Consider the following 19,200-nt stretch of genomic DNA (forward strand, 5'->3'; position numbering starts at 1 on the left):
AGAAGGCTGAAGGCCATGTCACTGAATATATTTAAGAAGGAAATAGATAGATTTCTAGACTCTAAAGGCATCAAGGGATATGGGGAGAAAGCAGGAGTATGGCATTGAGATAGAGGATCAGCCATGATTATACTGAATGGTGGAGCAGACTCAAAGGGCTGAATGACCTACTCATGCTCCTATTTTCTATGTTTCATAGTGGCAGAGGAATAGAATTACTACCCTCCTCAGTACCTAGCTCTGAATTTAGTTTGCCTTCTTGCTTGTGTAATGCTAATTATGTTCACTATTTTCCAGGTAAATGTTGAAGATGTCTCTTACCTAAACATGCACAAGACTTGACATGTGTTACAATCCCATTTGCAATAAAAACAGAATGTTTTAAGAAAACCTTTGTCAGTCTTTTTCATTTATTTGTATACTGCAAATATAAATTGGGTTTAATAGAAGTCAATATATCTTAATTTTAAAACGCAATGAAACATGAATTAGAGAGTTTGTATTTGTTTCAGTTGTTTACTCAAAAGTAGAACAGGGGAGCACAAAATGAGGAATTCATGGAAAAAAAAAAAAAGTTTTGTAATTGAATTCAGCTTCTTCATTTGTATAAACAGACAAGCTCTTGCCAATGTCATTACAGAACTTCTGTAAAAAGGAACTGAATCTGAACAAGCAATGGTCAGAATTATGTTGAGTGAATTATTAGCTACAATCGAAAGGCAGCAGCACATTATCAACTCAGAACATATTCTGAGAATATTCTGATCGTGTAAACTTTGAAGTTACATGGTAAAGTGTCTTGTGTAATCATATTCAATTGTTGGAATGACTGCTTGAACAAATTTCAAAAAAATAAGAAGGTACCTGAAAACCAATAGGTTAAGGAAACATCACTAAAAGTCAGTGTAATTAATATTGCAATACTTTTTTTAAGGTACAAATTAATACTTAACCATTAAAAACCTGAATTCTCCTGTGCCCTGAGGGTGGCTTCTGGAAATCCTTAATGACTGAAGAGGTTAATATTGAGAAACACACTATTATTGTGTTCTCATTGTGGCTGCTTCAAATTATCATACAGTCCTAAGAGTAGAGTGAACTGAAGAAAGAAATAATATAGAAATCAGATTGAAAGGGGACCACGTATTGCCACATAAGCCCAAATGTAATAAAGGAAAGATTCTGATACACATACTTGGTGACTACCCCATCTTTCTTTTGTCAGATTTAAATCAAAATATTGAAACGCAACCAAGGAGAAGACACTTCGCAGAGCGCATCACACCAGTGGCATCACACTTGGGTACAGAGGATTGTGAAGCTCAATGGCAAACTCAATGTCATTGCATACTAGTTTGCATTCACCTTTCTTTTCCTAGTTTTTAAACCATTAGATACATTTCTCAGTCTCTTTATGCATGATTCTTGATTTCCAAGGCACAAAGCTTGACCAGGCAAAGTATTTAATCAGACATGGCAAATTTGAATTGGGGCTAACCTGAAGCTCTTGTTTTACAGGAAAGATTTCTTCATGGTCTTATTGCCTTCCCAGAGGTATCAAACTGAAAAAGTGTAATATGATTATGTATAGTTCAGCTTTCAATTTTTGATTCTATTAACTTCAAAATGAAGTCAATTTAATCAAAATATACTAAAAGTGAGCTATTTACAAAACGTTTATCTGCCATGTATAGTATTTCTTTCTGTATAAAAAGGCTGTCAAACACAGGCTAGCACATGTAAAAGAGCTGAAGCCATTATGGCAATACTCACATAGATGACACTTTTAGTTAACTGGGTATCTAACAAGCATGAATCTCATGGCTATGTTTTTAAAATGTCTTTAAGTCAAGCTACTGAGATACTTACACATACAGAATTTCTTCTTGCCCTACAGATGGTACATTTCACCCTATACTGGCACATCCCAGTCGCACAAGTCCAGAGAGCTTAGGCACAGGTTGGCAGATCCAAGGTTTTAGGAAACCCAACTGTATGAATGCACTGCTGGAGGTTAATCTAAAATAATATAGCTCAATAGTATGGAACGCTGCTATGCTTCCTGTTGCATGTCCAGCTAAGACCACCTTACCTATGGAGCACTTGCTTGCAGCAGGCTATCTCAAGCTAAGTGGGGAAAAAGTCCAGCTCTAGATCAGGCTGGCTGATCAACTATCACCAGCACCCTGGGGTAATACAGACTTACCTGATTCTGATAATGGATTACAGAGTTGGCCAAAGATGGTCGTTATAGTTTTGAACTTCCATAGTCAGTTTTCCCATCTTGAACCCAAACGGACACTGCTCACCTCTCAGTTCCCAGCTCTCAAGCAGTATATTTATAGGCTGGTCATTAGATAACTGACAAACACATATTTGAGCCTTTACTAGAAAATAGCAGGTACAAGGAGTTCCACATCAGTGGTGTTATGAGGAAAAAAAGTTGAGAGTACATAGCTAAAGTCATGTTAAACCGATATCGTTCATCATGATATGGTGGTTTCATCAGTTGGAAGAACAGGTTCATCAGTGTCTTTTTCTTTCTGAAAATACTGGAGCTTTCTGCATCCACTATTCTCACTATTAATTCTCTCACCTCCTCACACCTTGCCACTTTTGACATGTCAGCAACACTATTTTACCCTGACATGCACATCCTCAAAACATCTGGCCAGTCTAAATCTAAGAACTTATTTCTTGTAGGAAAAGCTGACACAAAGTAGCAAGGAGTAACAAGGGGAAGCCAGGAGACATACATCCTGCCTTCTCTGCAAGAGGCTATCATGGACATTTAAGATTTGTAGGGTGAGAAGGCGGAGGTGGAGAAACAAGCTTCAAAAGCATGGCTTCTGGCGAAATTCCACAGGGTTTTTAGCCATCTCACTGTCTTTGCCCTTCATTGAAGTCACACCCTCACACACAATGCACGATTTAAAAAAAAACTTCTGCTTTCAGTAGTCACTCCTCTGTCTCTGCTTAACCTTGCCACCAGCTGCTAACCCTTGACTCCCTCAAATCCTGAAAATTCAGAGCATGCCTGACTGGTGGAAAAGGACAGTACCCTTCCAAAAGATATAGCATAACTCAACCTTACACAAGCAAAGACCAGCCCAGGAATTGGCACCCTGCATAGTCTAAAGGACAGGGTGTAGAAATTTCACAGAAGAGAAGCAGGCAGGAGCAAGAGCAAGTCAATAATACAATCCAGAAAGCATATCCCTGGAGGGCTTCCACACACTCTATTCCTGCTGCAGAGGATGGAGGTAAAGACCTTGGTATTCAGCCTAGCAAAGATGACAGTTAGCTATACCACACTGATGTCTAAGTGCACTGCGCAACCTGGCTGTGAGCTTCAAACACAGGCACAGAGCATAGAGGAGTTCAACTCCAGATTGTGGGGGCTCTTGGCATCCAGATTATGTATTCGACCATGGGTCAAGTGACCAGTAGTATGATTTATGAGACTGCTGTTAACTTTGTACATACAGATTAAGAGCAGAAGTAGACTATTCAGCCCCTTGAGCCTGCTCCACCATTTGATAAGATTATGGCTGATCTGATTGTGGCTGCAACTCTACTTTCCTGTCTTACCCTATAACTTTTGACTCCTTTGTTAATCAAGAATCTATCTAACTCAGCCTTAAAAATATTCAATGGCCCTGCCTTCATAGTGGAACAGGATGCCAGCAAAGGGAGTTTAGAAACTAGACCATTATACTCTCTGCTGAGGTTAATTCCCCTCAGCAAATTATAAATAAATCAGACAAACTGCTCCTGTAGGAACAAGCTCTATGTATTCATTGTGTTTCAGCTGATTTCTGACTGGCTAAGATTACTCCATAATCCCTTTGGCCACCTCTTCTACAGATACATTGAAACATTAATGTGAGCCACAGTAGATTAGGAGACAACATCAGCAAGGCTGAAATCAGCTGCTTTATAGACCTTCTGGCAATAGTAGATGGAGAAGTTGATACCGGTGAGAAAAGCAATGGCTAGAAATTGTGTTAAAGGCACTGGATAAATGTAATTTGTTACTAAAAGAAAATATGAAAATCTAAGCTTCCATTAACATTTTGGTTGTTTGTTAACCTCCAAGGATACATGTGTACACCGAGTTCACCTCCACCTTCTGCAACTGTTTCAATGATTTTTTTCATTACCTCTGCATGTCTGTAACACAAGAAGTTAGATACTTTTAAACTAATATTTACAAATACAAAGACCACTGACAGGAGAGACCAAATACAAGTGATGTCTCAGGAATGATTAGGTTAAATTATTGCATTGTCACTTAAACAGGAAAAATCTAGATTTGGAAGCATTAACAGAAATTGGACAAGAAGGAGCGCACTTCTGTTCACGTGTATATTAATGATTTGGATTTATATGTATATTAATGATTTGGATATAAACCTAGAGGGCTGTCAAAATTTGCGGACAATACCTAAATTGAAAATTCCTTTGAATTCCTTGGAAGCTGCAAAAGAGATATTGATAACATGGGGAATGAGCTAAAATATGGAATTCATTACAAATAATTGAGAGATGATCCATTCTGATTTTTAAAAAAAATCAGTAATTATACTCAATGGATGTAGGCTCAATGCTGTGGAAGAGAAGAGGCATTTAGGGTACAGGTTCACAGGGCTTTAAAAGGTAGCATCTCAGGTTAATAAGGACTTGATGGAAGTCTAGGTTTATCACAAGATAAAAAATTAAAGCCAAGTGGTAAACAGCTAATGTTCCCCCCTGGCTGTGGAGTCTACAACAATGGTTCTCACACTGGGGTCTGTGAAACAAGTGCAGTAATTAGCGGAACGTTGGCAAGGTTGTGGAATGAAGCATTATTGCAGTGACTGCCTGTTGCTCCCATGAGTGCCTCCTCACTTACACTCATCATATTCAAGCAAGTGACAAGATTGCAACTTTTAGGAAGAAAACAGATTTGGAAAACTAGACTGAGCAATGGAGTTTCAGGCATGTTTCCACAACTGAGTGAGTTTCTGGATGCAAACACAATGGCAGTTATGTGCGTGAAATAAAGGACCCTTGCTCATTCTCAGAAAGTTGGTAGTATTTATTTTGAAAATGTAAACAGAGAAGCACAATTGAGTTTGTGATCCATTTTAAACATTTGCTCGATATCTTGTTGTCTATGTGGGAAACCAGAAATGGGACTGCCCCGAGAGTGCTCGATGTGAATGAAGTGTTAGGAAAGAACACTTCCCAGTTTTGGCCATCTGTTGCTGCACAGTACCCAGAATTGGTGAAAGAGGAAATGAAAATGTGCTATCTTTCCCAATAATATATTTTTAAACAACATTTTCTGCTATGACAACAAGACGACAAAGTACAGATCCTGCCTGTAAGTGAAGAATGATTTATGAGTGTCATTGTCAAACATCACGCTAATTAGGCCTCAACGTGTGCAGTATAGGGCTCTATAAAATAACAAGTATGATGAGGTACCAGAGTTTCTAGTGCAGAACCACCAGGATATTTTCTGGTATGAGAAAATCCAAATAAGACAGATAGCCTTGTACAATGTGGTCTTAATTATTAGAAAGCAGATAACGGGCTGACATGATAGTAATGTTTAAAATTATTAAAGGATGGACTGCACAGATATAAGCAGACTGTTTTCAGTAGTTGAAGCATCTAGGCTGGGAGGCCATAGATAAAAGATTAAATGTAAAAGACAGAACAGAGGACAGAAATAAAAGCAATCCATAATCCTCGTTGGTCACATGTCAAATGATGTGCCAGTTATCACTTATTTCATACAAAGTGCACTGCTATTTATTGACAACTACTTCCAGTCATACATTTATGAACCAAAGATAAGGAACTAGTTGTAATCTGCACAAAATGAACGGATAGAGTGTTGTGCAATCAACAGATCAGTTGAAATAGAATATCAGTGAGAAAAATAAATGACACTGCACTGCCTATAGTTGGAGATGGCATAATCTTAAAACACAAAAATTTGTATTTGGACTAGCCTAGTTCAGAATAAAAACATATTAAGGTATATATTTATTCAATATTTTGAGACAAACTCCTTAGATATTTTAGTATTTGTGGCGTATGTGCATTATTTTTGCCAAAACGTCTCTAAATTGATGATAGCTATGGTTTTTTGGGAAATTGCATAAATGAATGAGAACTGTTAGGTTATAAACAGAAAAATAGCTTCTAAAAAGTTATTATGCAAATAGCATTCATTTTCTTGAGCTTTTTTTAGCCCATTATAATCTACCCTCTGACTTGGTACAGTCCTGAAACAGTGGTCTTCAAATCACAAGTACTTGGAAAAGAATGCTTTCATCCAAATAAATTATCCATTTGAATTGATATGCTTTATCAAACTATCCTAATATATGGTGATATCAAGCCTCAAACCTGGAAAATCTTAGTCACTGGTTTAGTCAGGTTTCCTAATAATTCAGCATGACAGCTTCACTTGAAAACTCTCAGACGAACTGAATCACGTAACCAAGGATCCCTATGAAGATGAGTGGCAGAAGAGTAAATCTCCATCTCAAGTGGAACAGCAGTGCGCCCTTCATGTAGATTTATAGTCAACAGAGCGACAACTGAATGCACCTGAGCCTCAAAGTGTAAATGATGTGTAGTCAAGAAAATCCATGGATATAAACCACTCCACTGAGATATTTTATTGTAGAACTGGCTACGTTAATAACTAACATTATTTGGCATTGAATTCATCAAAAGATGTTGAGAAATATGAATATCAGAAAATATAGCCTCACCTTAATCCTAGTTTCATTTTTAGGACAGCCAAGTGTTTACCTATCAATTGCATATTAGATGCTTGATAAATTAATATTTGAATTTCCATAACTAAATGCAGAAATTTAGAAATCACCTTCCATGCCAATATTTTTTGACAATAGTTAATTTAGTTGAAATATTTATTTTAATAATTTAGGTTAAAGATATTATTGAAGACCAGATGTTTTAAAAGCTACCAGTGAGCATTGTGATGTTTCATTTGAACAAACATTTATAAATCTTTAATTCCCAAAATAATTTGTAGACTATTGCAAATTAAAAACAATACCTGCATGGATGGACAGAACACATTGAAGGTGGAGGCAAGTGAGGGTGATTTTCAATTGTCACTGTTTTCTTGACATGGTCCTGGCTAATGTCTTCATACATCTCTTCAACAGTCAGTGGGTGTCGTTGCTGAAAATAGGAAGACATCAGGATAAAAGAATTACCATATCAAAGGTTTAATATAGTTTTATATTAATCTGCATACATAGAAAATTTGCACTACATTAAAAGAATAAAATTTGGTGTATTCCACACTTGAGTCATACCCTTTATAAAATAATGCTCAAGGAGATAAAACCCACAGAAAAATTTGTGAAATGCTGTGCTTCTTAAGTAACAATGCTTTAAAAAGAACTAGTTATTTACCTCATCGTAACCAAACAACCAAAGTCTTGGTGTCTGATAATACTTGTCATAAGTAATGTATAGATCATAGGTTCTAGTCTGAAGAATCCCATCTTCTCCAGCAGCATCTGCTTTGGGCTTGTTTGCTTCTATCTTACTGGTATCCAGAGTTGCCTAGTACAATACATAATGTAAAAAAAATGCCAGGTACAGCCTCTACTCAAATCCAAACAGTATCACTTTTATGGTAGCATTTAAATAAAATCTTACTTTCTCTCTCCATTTAAATTATATTATCCTAACCTTTACAGCCATGTGTCAGTCCCTAGAAGAGAAAGCGGTCCTCTACTCCTAGGAATAAGCTAGGACAATCTGTTCTCTGGCTTTCTTTTAATAAGAAGAAAAATAGCTGAATACTAGAAGGTACTGCCTCAGAATCATACAGACCAGAGGTCAGGTTCTGTTCAAGTGTTAGATGCTTATTAGCAGCCATTAGTAACCTGATCCTGCTTGTTTATTTGTGGGTTCAGGTTAATTTACGAAGTGTGGGCGACTTCCTGTCTTCCAATAGGTCTGCTGTTGGAAGCTCGCTTAAGTGAATCTTAAAGGAATTATTTGCAAGGATAATGGTTAAACTATGCAGTCTTTTAAGGCCTCTGATGCATGCCACTTAAACATGCACATACAGGGATAGAAGTATTCAGAATCGCAGATTGTTACAGCGCAGAAGGAGGCCATTCAGCCCATTGTGTGCATACCAGCTCTCTGAGTGAATCACCTAGTGCCATTCTCTTTCCTTCTGCCGGTAACCCTGCACATTGTTCTTTTTCAAATAACAGTCTAATTCCCTTTTGAATGCCTCACACTCTCAGACAGCACATATTACACCATAATCACTCGCTGCATAAAAAGTTCTCTCTCATGTCACTTTTACTTCTTTTACCTATTACTTTAAATCTGTGGCCTCTCATTCTCGATCCTTTCACAAGTGGAAACAGTTTCTCCCTATCTATTCTGCTCAGACCCCTCATGATTTTGAATATCTCTATCAGATCTCTCAGCATTTTCTTCTCAAACAGCCCTAGCTTCTCCAGTCTATTTTCATAACTGAAGTTCCTCACCCTGGAACCATTCTCGTGAATCTCTCTCTCTCCAATGCCTTCACATCCTTCCTGAAGTGTGACGCCCAGAATGGGATGAAATACTCCAGCTGAGGCCGAACCTGTGTCTTATACAAGTTCAACATAACCTCCTTGCTCTTATAATCTATGCCCCTATTAATAAAGCCTAGGACACTGTATATTTTATCAACCACTCTCTCAACCTGTCCTGCTACCTTCGATGACTTATGCACGTATACACCCAAGTCCCTCTGCTTTTGCGCCCCCTTTAGAGATGTACCCTTTATTTTACATTGTCGCTCCATGTTCTTCCTACCAAAATGAATCACCTCACATTTCTCCGCATTGAATTTCATCTGCCACTTGTCCACCCATTCCACCTACTTGTCTATGTCCCTTTGAAGTTCTACACTATCCTCAGTTTACAATGCCTCCAAGTTCCATGTCATCTGCAATTTTGAAATTGTGTCCTGTACACCAAGGTCATTAATATTTATCAGGAAAAGCAAGAGTCCCAACATTGACTGCTGGGGAACTCCACTACAAACGTTCCTCTAGCCTGGAAAACATCCATTAACCTCTACTCTCTGTTTCCTGTCACTTAGCCAATTTCGTATTCATGTTGCTACTGTCCCTTTGATCCCATCAGCTATAACTTTGCTCACAAGTCTGTTGTACGCCACAGTATCAAATGCCTTTTTGGAAGTCCATGTACACCACATCAACAGCATTGCCCTCATTAACCCTTTCTCTTACCTCTTCAAAAAAAACACCAGCAAGTTAGTTAAATATGATTTTCCCTTAAGAAATCTATGCTGACTTTCCTTAATTAAGCTGCATTTGTCCATGTGACTTTTTATTGTAGAGTTGTCATTCTCTGGAATAGGTTGTCAATGTGTTGCGAATGTGATTTGCAGAACAGTTTCAAATGGAGTTGGATAAGCTCCCATAAGTTGAAGACATCGAGTTATAGTATGTAGGTGGGTAAACTGGGACTGGTGATTTTAATCACTGTAGTCTCTTGCCTTCGGGGGACAGAGAAACTTCCCAGTTTCTTCCTGAATTGGCCTAATATTTCTCCTGTGCCAGAACAGATTGTGTCACTCAGTGCACTTTGACTAGTGCGTTCTCATGACAATAAGCTGAGTTTATTGCACAATACTTGAGCAAGGTGATGAGGACAGTTAAAGCATGCATATTTTTTTCTCTCATATTGTAGCAATTTGTAACTTACATCATCTGCATCTTCTAACAAGCCACTCTCTTCATAGGCTGCAAAAATGGAAACATTTACCAAGATGTTGGAACAAGAACACAAACTATATATCGATTTAACAATATAATCATATTAACAGATCACCAGATTATTATCTGTACACGCGTCACACTGAATAGGATGCTTTCCTTTATCTTCACCTACCTGCTACAACTCTGAACACAATTCAGTCATCAGGTTGGGACAACCAGTAGCCAAAACTAAAATAGCAAAATAAGGTCCGCAAATAGAATGCAGCAGTTCAAAGGTAAGTCGTCAGACTGAGTACTACCGCTACAATACACTGATAATGGCAATAGTTCATAATAGAATTGGCTCATTGTGGATACCATTGAGATTATTCCATTGTCTTTTTTGTTTGCATCAACTCACCATTCTCACTGAGAAACCAACAACTTGCAGTTATATAGCACTGTTAACATTGCAAAATGTCCCAAGGCATCCCAGAAGTGTAATCATGCCAAGCCAAAAAAGGATACATTAGGACAGGTAACCAAAAGCTTGGCCAATTTAAGCGGTATCTTAAAGGAGGAGAGCAAGAGAGAGAAAATCAAAACCTATTGAAATGTTATTCTTGCTTGACACCCCATTTGTAATGGTTGTAGCTAGCAGAATGTCAGCACATGTCCACCAATAGCTGTTATCTGTTAGATGGGAGCAGGAAATTACAGAGAGATTGATAGATTAAGTTTGTGGGCAAAAGTGTGCTGATGGATTCCAACACAGATAAGTGTGAGCTTATCCACTTGGACCAAAAATAGGTCTGAACGTTATTGAAGTAATTAATTGAAAAACTAGCAACACTTAGAGGTCCAAAGAGATGTAGAAAGATCACTAAAATGTAGTAGGTACAAGAAATAAATCAGAAAGGCTAATGGAATGTCAGACTTTATAGCTGTAGAACATGAAGGGGAGGAAGTTTTGCTACGGTTATACAAAGTTAGACCACGTCTGAAGTACTATGTACAGTTCTGGGCACCCCACCTTATAAAGTATGTATAGGCTTTGGAAGTAGTTCAGCGCAGAGTCACCAGAAAAAGCAGGGCACTAAGGGTTAGATCATGAAGTGAGGTTCCATAAACTAAGTTTGTAATCCCTGGAATGTAGAAGAATAAGGGCTGATTTGATTGAGATTTTTAGGATTTTGAAAGCAATTTATACTTTAAATAGGGGGAAGCATTTTCCGCTGGTGGGGGAGTTGAGGGCAAAGAGCCATAATCTTAAAGTCAGAAACAGGAAAGCAGATAGAAAACACCTTGTCACACTAGGGGTGGTAGAAGTGTGGAACACTCGACCACAAAAAGCAGATGCTACCTCAATTAATTATTTTAGATCTGGAAATCTTTAGGTTTTTGAGAGACGTGGGTATAAAAAGATATGAAGCCAAAGCAGATTAACGGATTTTAGATAAGGATCAGCCATAATTACGTAGGATTGCATAAAATATACAGCATGGAAACAGGTTATTCGATGCAACTAACTTGCACCGCTTTTTATGGGAGTCTCCTCTCATTCCATTTATCTCATCTCAGCCTTTCAGAATATATGTCAATTCCCTTTTTCTCTCGTGTATTTGCCTAATTTCCTTTCGCAAGCACCAAAGCCATTTGCCTCAATGTGGCAGCAAGTTACACAATTTAACTACTGAATAAATTTCCCCTCATTTCCCTACTGGGTTGATTAATAACTATCTTCTAATCACGGCTCAATTTTAGACTCTCCCATAAGTGGAAACATTTTCTCCGCATCTAACCTGTCCAACCCATTCACAATTTTAAAGACTTGTGTTAAGAAATTAGGAAAGCAAATGGTATGTTAGACTTCACTACAAAGGGATTAGAGTATAATAGCAAAGAGTAAATAAGTCTTACTTTAATTGTATTGGTCAGACCACACCTGGAGCACTGTATACAATTTGGCCTGGTCTCCTTACCTAAGGAATGATATACTTGCTTTAGAGGATGACCAATAAAAGGTTCACTGGGCTGGTTCCTGGGATGAGGGGATTGTTCTATGAGGAGAGATTGAGTAAACTAGGCCTATAATCCCTAGAATCAAGAAGAATGAGAGGTGTTCTCAGTGAAACATATACATTTCTTAAAAGGGTTTGATAGGGTAGATGTTACGTAGGACCACATCAGATATATGGCACAGAAACAGGCCATTCAGCACAACAAGTCCATGCTGATGTTTAAGCTCCATTCAAGCCTCCTCCCATCTTTTCTCATCTAAATCCATCAACATAACCACTTATTCCTTTGTCTCTCATGTGCTTGTCTAGTTTCCCCTTAAATGTGTCTATACTATATATGTTTCAACCACTACCTGTGGCAGCGAGTTTCCTAGGTGGTGAGTCTAGAACACAGGATCACAGACTCTGAATGAGGACTGAAATTGAGAAATTTCTTCATTTAAAGGGTTGTGAATCTTTGGAACTCTACCCAGAGAGCCATGGATGCTCGGTAGATGAACATATTTAAGTCAGAGATTGACACTAAAGGAATCAACAAGGGTCAGGGAACCCAGAAAGAAACGAGCATTCAAACAGACTTCTATTAAGAGTGTAGCTCTGCTGTCACCTTCCATATCAGCTGCTTCTCCTTCATCATCATCTTCCTCATTATCATCCATACATGCAGTGGTGCTGCCTATACACTTTGAGTTGTCTTTGCTTTCTAAAGTAATTTCTGTAACAGATTCTGTCAATCCAGCAACACCTGCCAATGAGAGGAAAATGCAGTAAAGAAACAGATGGTGCTTGTCAGGCAAAGTTTGCAATTCACATGAGCAAAAGAAAAAAATTCTTAAAACATTCAACAGATAACTGCACGTTATGATATACTTATACATTAAGAAAAACAGATAGCCGAAAGGGATTATAATTATCGCATCTGAGCTTCAGAAATGAGGTTGTGATGCCATCTGATTCTTTCAGTTATATCTTCTAATTATCCTTAATCATTTTATTCTTTCTCTGTTTATCTTAAAAGCACTAATCAATTGAAATCCTGGTACATAATTGCAGTACTGCAAGCATTATCAGTAAAGGAAACCCAAACGTTTGAGCAAATTAAAGGCAGAGATATCTTTATATTCTAAGGCAAATGATCAGTTCATAGTTTAAGTGCAGGAAAAAAAAGTGAATATTGAGTAATTCTTCAAAAAGCTGCAGCTTACCAAACTTTTTATTTTATAGCTCATTTTCTGCAAAACCAAGTAACATTTTTCACAATTCTTATTACCTTATAAATTAACACCGCCAGCACAAATACCAAGAAAAGGCTAGATTTTACTTTGGTTGGCTCTAGTCTTTAGTTCAAAACTGTTTATCAAATTAGAGGCACAAAGATTCTTGATAATTTTAAGATTAGACGATTAACATTTTCAATATATAAACCATCTCTTCTTGATTTACTATCATGATACCTGAATTGTGATAAGTATCCACCCATCCCCCATCACCATCATCCTCTTCAATGACTGCTTCAAATTCATCAGAATACTCCATTTGTTTGCAGCGCTTATAGCAGGGAACTATATGGGGAGGGGGAAAAACACTCTTGGTGAAACAGTAAAAGAATCGCTATTAGATTCCTCTACTTCTCAAAACTAAACAAAAGTATCACCATGTTCATTAAATAAGTAGGCCATTTAACAATATTAAAGTGGTAAGAATATTTGATTAGTGAACAAGTGAACAGGTGAAACAACCTGACACTTAACATTATTTTAAATAGCAAGGAGACACCAGGTCATAATAATGTTTTATGACTACCTCAAAAAGTACAATTAATTGATTCAGTATGAATAAGCTCGTACCATTTCTAGTCACCAGAAACTGCTTTTCCTTGGGTAAGTATGGTTTGACTTTGGCATCCTCCCCTGTACCCCTGAAGCAAACAGTAGCATATAGATTACAATCACTTCATTATAAATGAATTATCTTTATCATCTTATATTTGTCAATTGAAATGCCAGTTTGCATGAGCACTGTCTTAGGGTTTCATTATTTTAAAAATCAAAATTCTAACTACATTTTCTTGCTCTACTGCAAACAAAAATGGACTTCTGGTCAGCAGAAACGAGGCCCAGAGAAATAGGTTTGGGTCTTGGTCTGGCCCCCAAATTACTTGAGTGCGGCTGGTGACTGATTGCTGATTATCTCCCTCATGAAGTCACTAAAATAAAATTCAAAGTTAGATCTGGGCTTATCGTTGTAACCCGAGTGACTAGCCATTGCCGTTTCATCCAACTCCCTAGATGCACTCACCAAGCGTTTTTAAATCAGGGAATCTCCCCTCCCTAAATATTCTGGCAGGGTCACAAGGGACTCCAGTTGGTCTAACTTAAAGATAAGATATTGGATCAATGGATTTTTGACCCAAAGATTTAAGCAACCCTCAGAGTATAGCAATTGCACCTAAGCAACACCTCAGAATTATTGGCCTGCTGTGGGAGTTGGAGACATTTTGACAAATAGGGAGGCAGAGGAATTTTTGGATAGTTTTCGCTAGTGTGCAGCCACACCTCAAAGAAAGCCCAGGTGCAGGAAAGGGACTGTTACACAGTAGGGAAAGTGAAGCTAAGAGAAGATAGATAAGGAAATCCTGCAGACATTGGTACTGTCCAACAGGTACGATGTATTTGCTAGCTGTGAGAAGAAGCATGCAGGCTGTTGGATGGACAGCCAGAATGCTAACCGTGGAATTATGGAGTTGGAAGCAGTCCAAATGGGGAAAAAAAGAACAGAATGTAGTTAAAGGATAGTTAATCATTAGGAGATACACAGTGTCCTTTACAGTATATGACAGCAGCCAGGAGTTCAGGAAGGCTATCTGCTGGAAAAATTAAGGTAAAGGACATCTCAAAGCAAGTGGAAAGGGAGGGGGACCAATGACATACGGAAGAAAAGGGGAAAGAGGTCCCGCTCACTCAACCTGCTATACCGCTTTGCAGAATCTACGTTTTACTCACAGCTTACTGTTGCACCTAGATTTGTACCAGCAGCAAGCTTGGATACATGCCAACTTGGTCCCTTCATCTAAGTTATTAATGTAGGTTGTATATAGCCAACAAATGAGAGGCAAACAAAAGAGAATACAGAAAGGTTAGGAAAGAAATCAAAGAAACAACTGAAAGGTAAAGAAAAACTACAAAATTAAAATTAGCAAGGAATATAAAAGCAGTATTCTACAATCACAAACAGCAAAAAATGAACCAGGACAGGGTAGAACTAGTAAGGGATACACATGATAAACTCACAGGTAATCATAGCAAAGTGGCAGCATTATTAAATAAGTACTTTGTCTCGCTATTACCAGGGAGACTAACTTGGGATATTTGATATTAGGAGAAATCAAAAAAGATAGGCATTTAAAATAAAAAGTTGGATGTTTGAGGAGGGGTGGAGAGGGATGTTGTGGCAAAGATAATTCATAAACTAATCAAATTACAAGAGGATAAAAGCTCTAATCCAAAGGGATTGCATCCATCAATGTGAAAAACAAGTGAGGAAAGGGATAGCAGAGGTGCTAGCATGTGTGTACATGCACGCACATTCATTAAAAAGGGAATAATGCCAGAGGATTGGTGGACAGCTATCGTGAATATTTCAAAAGGGAAATAGAACAAGTCTGGGGAACAATAGACTAATTAGCTTAGTCAGTGGTAGGAAAGATAATGGCATCTTTAGAGATGTAGTAGAAAAACATCTAGAAACTGAAAATATAATTAAAAAGAATAGTCAGCGTGGATTCCAAAATGGAAGGTGATGCTTGACCAACTTTATTGAATGCTTTAAAGAAGTAACAAGAGCATTAGATAAGGATAATAAGCAAGGACGTATATATTTGGATTTTCAAAAGGCCTTCAATAAGATGTCGCATAGAAGATTTATGACGAAGGTCAGAGCATATGGAGTCAGGGAACAATTAACAGAATGGCTGGTTAGCTGCTACAAAACACAAAACAGAGAGTAGGGATTAAAGATGGTTATTCAGACTGGCAAAAGGTGGAAAGCGTGTTCGACAAGGATCCGTTCTAGGACCATTTTGCTCAGCATTTACAGAAATGATGTGGGTTCAGGAATCGGAAGTACAATTTCAAAATCTGCAGACAACACCAAATTGGGGTAAAAGCAAAAAACTGAGGATGCTGGAAATCCAAAACAAAAATAAAAATACCTAGAAAAACTCAGCAGGTCTGGCAGCATGTGCGGAGAGGAACACAGTTAACGTTTCGAGTCCGTATGACTCTTCAACAGAACTAAGTAAAAATAGAAAAGAGGTGAAATATAAGCTGGTTTGGGGGCGGGGTGGCAGTGGGTGGGACAGGTGGAGCTGGATAGAGGGCCAGTGATAGGTGGAGATAGCCAAAAGATGTCATAGACAAAAGGACAAAGAGGTGTTGACGGTGGTGATATTAGCTAAAGGATGTGCTAATGATGACATTAAGGGTAGAAAGTAGGATGAGCAAGGTACAGATAGCCCTAGTGGGGGTGGGGTGGGGTGAAGGGAAGAGATCGAAATAGGCTAAAAGGTAGAGATAAAACAATGGATCGAAATACATTCAGAGGCCCGAACAATCCACATCCACCACTACTCTCCTCCGTCTGGCTGAACTTGTTCTCACACTGAACAATTTCTCCTTTAACTTCTCTCACTTCCTCCAAATAAAAGGTGTGGCTATGGGTACCCGCATGGGCCCCAGTTATGCCGGTCTCTTTATGGGGTACGTGGAACATTCCTTGTTCCAGTCCGACTCTGGCCCCCTCCCACAACTCTTTCTCCAGTACATCAATGATTGCTTTGGTGCTGCTTCATACTCTTGTCTGGACCTGGAAAAATTTATTAATTTTGCTTCCAATTTCCACCCCTCCATCATTTTCACATGGTCCATCTCTGACACTTCCCTTCCCTTCCTTGACCTCTCTGTCTCAATTTCTGGTGATAGACTGTCCACCAATATTCATTACAAGCCCACCGACTCCCACAGCTACCTCAACTACAGCTCCTCACACCCCACTTCCTGTAAGGACTCCATCCCATTCTCTCAGTTCTTTCACCTCCAGCGCATCTGTTCTGATGATGCCATTTTGCAAAACAGTTCCTCTGACATGTCTTCCTTCTTCCTTAACCGAGGTTTTCCACCCATGGTGGTTGACAGGGCCCTCAACCGTGTCCGGCCCATCTCCCACGCATCTGCCCTCACACCTTCCTCTCCCTCCCAGAACCATGATAGGGTCCCCCTTGTCCTCACTTATCACCCCGCCAGCCTCCGCTTTCAAAGGATCATCCTCCGCCATTTACGCCAACTCCAGCATGATGCCACCACCAAACACATCTTCCCTTCACCCCCTCTGGCGGCATCCCGCAGGGATCGTTCCACTCCGGGATACCATGGTCCACTCCTCCATCACCCCTACACCTCAACCCCCTCCCACGGCAGCTTCCCATGCAACCGCAGAAGGTGCAACACCTGCCCCTTTATTTCCCCCTCTCCTCACCGTCCAAGGGCCCAAACACTTCTTTCAAGTGAAGCAGCATTTCACTTCCCTCAATTTAGTCTACTGCATTCGTTGCTCCCAATGCAGTTTCCTCTACATTGGAGAGACCAAACGCAGACTGGGTGACTGCTTTGCAGAACACCTTCGGTCTGTCCGCAAGCATGACCCAGACCTCCCTGTCGCTTGCCATTTCAACACTCCACCCTGCTCTCATGCCCACATGTCCGTCCTTGGCCTGCTGCATTGTTCCAGTGAAGCTCAACGCAAACTGGAGGAATAGCACCTCATCTTCCGACTAGGCACTTTACAGCCTTCCGGACTGAATATTGAGTTCAACAATTTCAGATCATGACCTCTCTCCTCCATCCCCACCCCCTTTTCGATCCCCCCTTTTTTCCCAATAATTTATATAGATTTTTCTTTTCCCACCTATTTCCATTATTTTTAAATGTATTTCCATCTATTTTTTTTATCTCTACCTTTTAGCCTATTTCGATGCCTTCCCTTCACCCCCACTAGGGCTATCTGTACCTTGCTCGTCCTGCTTTCTACCCTTAATTAGCACATTCCTTAGATAATATCACCACCTTCAACACCTCCTTGTCCTTTTGTCTATGACATCTTTTGTCTATCTCCACCTATCACTGTATCACTGGCCCTCTATCCAGCTCCACCTATCCCACCCACTGCCGCCCCCCACCCCCCCAACCAGCTTATATTTCACCTCTTTTCTATTTTTACTTAGTTCTGTTGAAGAGTCATACGGACTCCAAACGTTAACTGTGTTCCTCTCCGCACATGCTGCCAGACCTGCTGAGTTTTTCCAGGTATTTTTATTTTACCAAATTGGGGATTCTAGTTAATACAGAGGAAGACTCGTCAAAATACAGGAAGGTCAATAAACTTGCAGAATTAGCATTTAATTTGCATATGAATTTCAAATGTAGACAAGTGTGAGGTGGTGCATCATAGCATACTAAGGAGATCACATACCCCTTGGTAATATAAGTGCCTAAATGAGATAGAGAAACAGAGACACGTGGGTGTACAGCTGCACAGTCATTACAAATACTGAAGTAAGTTAATAAAGCTATATGTAAAAAACACAAAACTCTGTTAAACTTGTAGAGAACCTTAGTTAGACCACACTTTTGAGTACTCTGTATTATAAAAAAAGATGTCGAGATATGAGACTCATGCAAGGAAGATACACTAGAACAACACCAGAACTGAGAAGTTAGGCAGGGAAATTTTAAACAGGCTGAGCTCTTTCCTCTAGAAAAGGAGGCTGAGAACTGACAAATGTCTTAAAGATTATGAAAGGGTTTGCTGTAGGGAGGATGCTTCCACTTGCAGGGGAGACCAGGACTAGGGGCCATAGATATAACACAATCACTAATAAATCCAATAGGGAATTCAGGAGAAACATCTTTACCCAAGAGTAGTTAGAACGTGGAACACCCTATTCCAAGGAACAGCTGAGGTGACTAGGTACATTTAAGGGAAAATCAAATAAGCACAAGAGAGAATGGAATATGTTTATGGGGTTAGAGGAAGGGTGGGAGGAGGCTTGTGTGGAGCACTAACACTTGCATAGGCCTGCTGGGTCGGACAGTTTATTTCTGTGGATAGTATATACTATGTAAAAACGCTTAAGCCTAAACACATTTAATTTATACTAGATCTAAATTTGTTTTCAATTATTAATCTAACTTTTCACAATCCATTATACCCTTACCATTGCCAAGTGGGACAGTGATGGACCAGGTGATCGCCAGCTACCACAAACTGCAAAAATAAAACGCATTTTTATGAAAAAGTATATTTAACTAGAATTCTCATGTTCTGTTTGGCTGTGTTCTGAGACT

The 19,200-nt window shown here is 39.1% G+C and overlaps 1 protein-coding gene across 2 annotated transcripts in view; it reads right to left on the bottom strand.

The window, feature by feature from the left end:
* Window positions 1–379: 379 nt before the first annotated feature.
* Window positions 380–19,200, bottom strand: part of atg3 (autophagy related 3) — a 32,454-nt gene continuing 13,633 nt past the window's right edge. Inside the window, exons 3-11 of one of the 2 annotated variants that reach the window (XM_078559708.1) lie at window positions 19,071–19,120; window positions 13,648–13,718; window positions 13,255–13,362; window positions 12,408–12,545; window positions 9,787–9,824; window positions 7,453–7,605; window positions 7,088–7,215; window positions 4,105–4,173; window positions 380–864 (exon numbers count right to left, since the gene is read on the bottom strand). In XM_078559708.1, the coding sequence (XP_078415834.1) occupies window positions 783–864; window positions 4,105–4,173; window positions 7,088–7,215; window positions 7,453–7,605; window positions 9,787–9,824; window positions 12,408–12,545; window positions 13,255–13,362; window positions 13,648–13,718; window positions 19,071–19,120 (837 nt within the window). In that variant the 3' untranslated portion in view covers window positions 380–782. The remainder of the gene's footprint in view (window positions 865–4,104; window positions 4,174–7,087; window positions 7,216–7,452; window positions 7,606–9,786; window positions 9,825–12,407; window positions 12,546–13,254; window positions 13,363–13,647; window positions 13,719–19,070; window positions 19,121–19,200) is intronic. The other variant, XM_078559709.1, reaches the window with a different exon arrangement.

Source organism: Cetorhinus maximus, chromosome 16, assembly GCF_964194155.1.
Source record: "Cetorhinus maximus chromosome 16, sCetMax3.hap1.1, whole genome shotgun sequence".
Lineage (NCBI taxonomy): Eukaryota > Metazoa > Chordata > Chondrichthyes > Lamniformes > Cetorhinidae > Cetorhinus > Cetorhinus maximus.